The sequence below is a fragment of the Benincasa hispida genome, chromosome 11 (genome assembly GCF_027475165.1).
Source record: "Benincasa hispida cultivar pf3 chromosome 11, pf3_genome.v1.1, whole genome shotgun sequence".
NCBI lineage: Eukaryota > Viridiplantae > Streptophyta > Magnoliopsida > Cucurbitales > Cucurbitaceae > Benincasa > Benincasa hispida.
In genome coordinates, this window is record NC_143488.1 from 39,780,312 (window position 1) to 39,785,181 (window position 4,870).

The 4,870-nt window shown below is 33.6% G+C and overlaps 1 protein-coding gene across 1 annotated transcript; it reads right to left on the bottom strand.

Annotated features, from left to right (window-relative positions):
• Positions 1–2,833: 2,833 nt before the first annotated feature.
• On the bottom strand, positions 2,834–3,493 carry LOC150032637 (uncharacterized). The gene has a single exon (XM_090306960.1). The coding sequence runs from the start codon at positions 3,467–3,469 to the stop codon at positions 2,834–2,836; it is 636 nt and encodes a 211-aa protein (XP_090163086.1). The 5' UTR covers positions 3,470–3,493.
• Between the last annotated feature and the right edge of the window lie 1,377 nt (positions 3,494–4,870).

Sequence of the window (4,870 nt, forward strand, 5' to 3'; positions counted from 1 at the left end):
AATTTAGTGAAGGTAAGCCTCTCAATATTTTTTTCTCAATGTATATATATTATTAGCTAAGAAAACACAACATAAGAAAATTAGACCAACAGAATACCTTAACTACTAAAAGTAAGAAAATTGTTGTGTAATAAGTGTTAGCATAAATTCTTTGTATCTATATTGAATAGATAAACCCTAGGATCATTCATGTCAAACGCTAGTCTCGAGTGTGGTCTTGGGGCATTGACCTAAATGAAATTTATCACCTTTAGCAATCGGGGTATCTCCTGGCACACAATCTTTCATATCAAATCTACTCAAGATCTTTTCGATGTAGTTCTTTTGTGACAATCTCAAAATACCTTGAGAACGATCTCGCAATATTTTAATTCCTAATACAAAAGAAGCATCACCAAGATCTTTCATCTCAATATTTCTTTTAAAAAATCTCTTAGTGTCATGCAATAAACCTACATCATTACTAGCTATGAATATATCATCAACATATAACACCAGAAAGATTGATTTACTCCCATTAAACTTGTGATATACACAATCTTCCACAATGTTCAACTCAAAACAAAATGAGATTATCACTTCATGGAATTTGTGATACCATTGACGAGAGGCTTGCTTGAGACCATAGATGGATTTCTTTAATTTGCACACCATAGACGATGAATTATAGACACAAAGTTTTCTAATTGCACCATATAAATCGTCTCATCAATGTTCCCATTGAGAAACGCAGTTTTTACATCCATCTAGTGTAGCTCTAAATCAAAGTGAGCTACCAGTGCCATGATTACCCTAAAAGAGTCTTTTGATGAAACTGAAGAGAAAGTCTCTTTGTAATCAATGCCTTCCTTTTGAGTAAAACCCTTTACAACAAGACGAGCCTTATATCTTTCGATATTGCCATGTGAATCCCTTTTGGTTTTAAATATCCATTTGCAACCTATGGGTTTCACTCCTGATGGCAATTCGACAAGTTCCCAAACGTCATTGTCTTTCATGGATTTTATTTCCTCTTCCATAGCACTTATCCACTTTTGAGAGTTAGAACTTTGTAAAGCTTGTTGGAAGTTGATTGGATCATCTTCCATTACGCCCACATCATCCTGATGTTCTTGAAGAAACACAATATAATCATCTAGAATTGCACTTTCTCTCTCTCTAGTAGATCTTCTTAGTGGCACTTTTTGAGGTTGTTGAGTTAGAACTTCAGGTTCAACAATGGGGACTTTAATGTTGTCTTGTTCTGTAATTAGTTCAATAATGAAATCAGGAATTGGAGCCTGAACATCATTTATAATCACATGAGGAAAAGAAACCAATTCCTCTTCAAAGACAACTTTCCTTATGTTATCTTCCCCCCCAAAACTCAACATCCTCAAGGAATCTAGCATTTTCTGTCTCAAACAATGATCTAGAAGTGGAGTCATAAAACTTGAAACCCCGAGAGTGCTCAGAATACCCAAAAAATAGCAGCTAATAGTTATTGAGTCCAATTTTCTTTCATTAGGCCTATAAGGCCTAGCCTCAGCTGGACAACCCCCATATGTGAAGATGCCTAATACTAGGCTTCTTTCCTGTCCACAACTCATAAGGGGTTTTGGCTATTGCTTTACTAGGTACCCTATTAAGGATATATGTTGCAGTCTTTAGTGCCTCACCCCAAAGGGATTCTGGTAGAGAAGAATGACTAATCATACTTCTTACCATACCCTTAAGTGTTCTATTTTGCCTTTCCGCTACACCATTCATGCTGGATTTGCCCGACATAGTGTATTACGAGACGATTCCACATTCCTCTAGGTATTTGGCAAAGAGCCCTGAACGTTGTTCACCTGATCCATCATATCTACCGTAATATTCACTACCACGATCAGATTTGACAGCCTTAATTTTCTTTCCAAGTTGAAGTTCAACTTCAGTTTTGAAAGACTTGAAAACATCCAAGGATTGAGACTTCTCATGAATTAAATATAGGTACTCATATCTTGAATAGTCGTTTATGAACGTAATAAAATATTGTTGTTCCATTCCAAGAGGCCGTAGGGAATGGACCACAAAGGTCCGTATGTATTAGTTCTAAGACGTCTGAGCATCTGTTGGCACCTAATTTTCTTATGTTTGTCTGTTTTCCCTTAATACATTTCATACAAATGTTGAAGTTACTTAAATTAAGGGAATCAAGAATTCCATCTGACACAAGTCTCTAAATTCTCTGTTTAGAGATGTGACCTAAATGGTTGTGCCATAACGTATTAGAATTCTCATTTAATTTACTCTTTGTACCACATGAATTAGATAACAGGATCTTGTTAAATGAAGCAAAAAAATTAAACATATATAGATTATCAATTAAAGAATGGGTACCAATAAGCTTAGAATCTTGAAAAAGACTAACTTTATTATTTCCAAAAGAACAAGAAAAACCAAACTTGTCCAAATTGGAAATAGAAACTAAATTCCATCTAAATGACGATACAACAAAAGTCTCATTTAGATCCAAATAACAACTGGTTTTTAAAAGCAATCTAAAATTTCCAATAGCTTCAACTGGAACTGCTTTGTCATCGTCCACATAGATGAATCTTTCAACATCACTTGGCAGCCAGCTCTACAGGCAATCCTGCATTGATATACTTATGTGAGTAGTAGCACCAGAATCTGCCTACCAAGTATCTGTAGGTACAAAAGCTAAATTAACTTCAGAACAAACCAAAGTAAGAAGTTTACCATTCTTTACACGCCACTTGGCGTTTTTTAGACAATTTTTCTTGAAGTGACCTTTCTTTTTGCAGAAAAAACAAGGATTTTCAGTAGCTTGTTTCTTGTTTTTATTCTACTGAGATGTCCCTTCTACAGCATCCACAATTCTCCTTTTCTTCTTATCACGAGAGCCTATTGCCAAATGAGCACTTTCTGTCCTTTCTCTCTTAATCCTATCTTCTTCTTGCACACATTGTGAAATAAGCTCATTAATACTCCATTTATCCTTCTGAGTATTATAGCTTATCTTAAACTGAGTGAATTGTGCAGGAAGAGAGATAAGTACCAGATGCACGAGTAAATTTTCATTTATCTCGATATCAAGTGCCTTTAATTTACTTCCGAGATTGGACATTTCCATAATGTACTCCCTTATGTTTCCATTGCCCTTATACCTCATAGAAGTTAAAGAAGTCAAAAGACTACTTGCTTCCCCTTTCTCATTTTTAACAAAATATTTCTCAATTTGAGCAAGGAACTTATTGGCACTTTCACTTTCTGTGATAGAGCCTCGAAAAGACTCTGGAATGGAGTGCTTAATGATCATCAGACACATGCGATTTGACCGTTCCCACTTCTCTATATTAGTCGTATTTGGCTGTTTCTCAGTAGAAGTAGGTTTATCGGTCCTTAATACAAGGTCCAAATCCATACACCCAAGAAGTATCTCTAGGCTTTCTTTCCAAATCTTGAAGTTTGATCCATTCATCTTAGGGATTGAACTTAGATTTCCAGATATTTGAGTAAGACTAACTGAAACAATAAACAACAAAACATATGCTCACAATTAAAACATAACAAAATAATTTCACATATGTGGTGGACCCCTTTAACAAGATAGTTAGCACAACATTGATGTCCAGCCTTTGGGCAAAAAACACCAACTATAAATGGTATTCTCAACGTAGTAATTAAAGTACTGACAATTAACTCTGTAAAAAGAAAATAGCCTTTCTTTGGACCGACAACTTTTCACATGGGCAATCTTTATAATTGCCACATACTCATTATCACACGCGTACCCACAATTTGGCCAAATAATTATCTTCCTTTTGGTTGATAATTATCCACATAAATTCATGAATATGCACATCTTATATTTCATAATTAAAACGATCTAGATAATAGAGGCACTTTAGTAACATATTATTTTTTGCGAATTCAATCTAAAATATAATATACAACAATATAATGATATTATTGTACAAAAAATAAAGGAGGAAGAACACCAAATAGTCTTTTACAAAATTCACCTAATAATTGCATACACATAGTACAATTAAAGTAACACAAAGATGTGAATATCACAAAAACAATCAAATTGTAGATTTTAATTCACAAACTTATCAATCAAGAACTAAGAACCATTTTCAAGTATTTCACCAAGTTATTAATCAATAAAACTTAGAAACGCGGCCAAGAAGTTCAATCAGCAATTAATCCAAATAGTTGACAAATTCAATATTATCAAACTATTAAAAAATAAATTCACTAAATTCAATCATTTTTTTTCAACTTAAAAAAAAAACCACCAATGTCCAAAATTATCAATCACAATTCAGTTTTTTTTTTTTTTTTTAAAACTCATATTCATCAATTAAGTATTAACATAACTTTTCAGTTAAAAAAAAAAAACAGCGACAACATTAACTTTTCCATTATTAATCAAATCAAACTCATAAAGTCATCCATTAAGAATTAAAGAAAAAAAACTGATAATTAAAACCAAGAATTGTCGGCAAGACTTTAATCGGTAATTGACCGATACCTTCACCCAACGGCAACTCCAGTCAATCATTAACCGAAAGTCTTGATGGGTAAAACTTGCAGCAACTAAAGACCTAACTCCTTCGATCGGTCTTTAACTTTTTTCCAGTGGATTTCATCACATTGGTGGATTTTTGTCAAGAATGTTTAACTGAACATCCTTAATTTTGACAATAATAGAACTAAGGTTTTTTTTTCCTTAAAAAAAACTTTAGGAAATCATGTTCAAACAAAATAATCAACCAAAAAAGTTTTCACTTTAATCCACCACTAGCACATCATTCATAATCGGTGATGGGTGTGCCAAATACCACAGACAAGAATATGGGTTGCAAGAACACAT

What these genes read in the sequence shown, in the direction of transcription:
- LOC150032637 (XM_090306960.1), bottom strand. Translation starts at nt 3,469, where the DNA reads ATGAATGGATCAAACTTCAAGATTTGGAAAGAAAGCCTAGAGATACTT.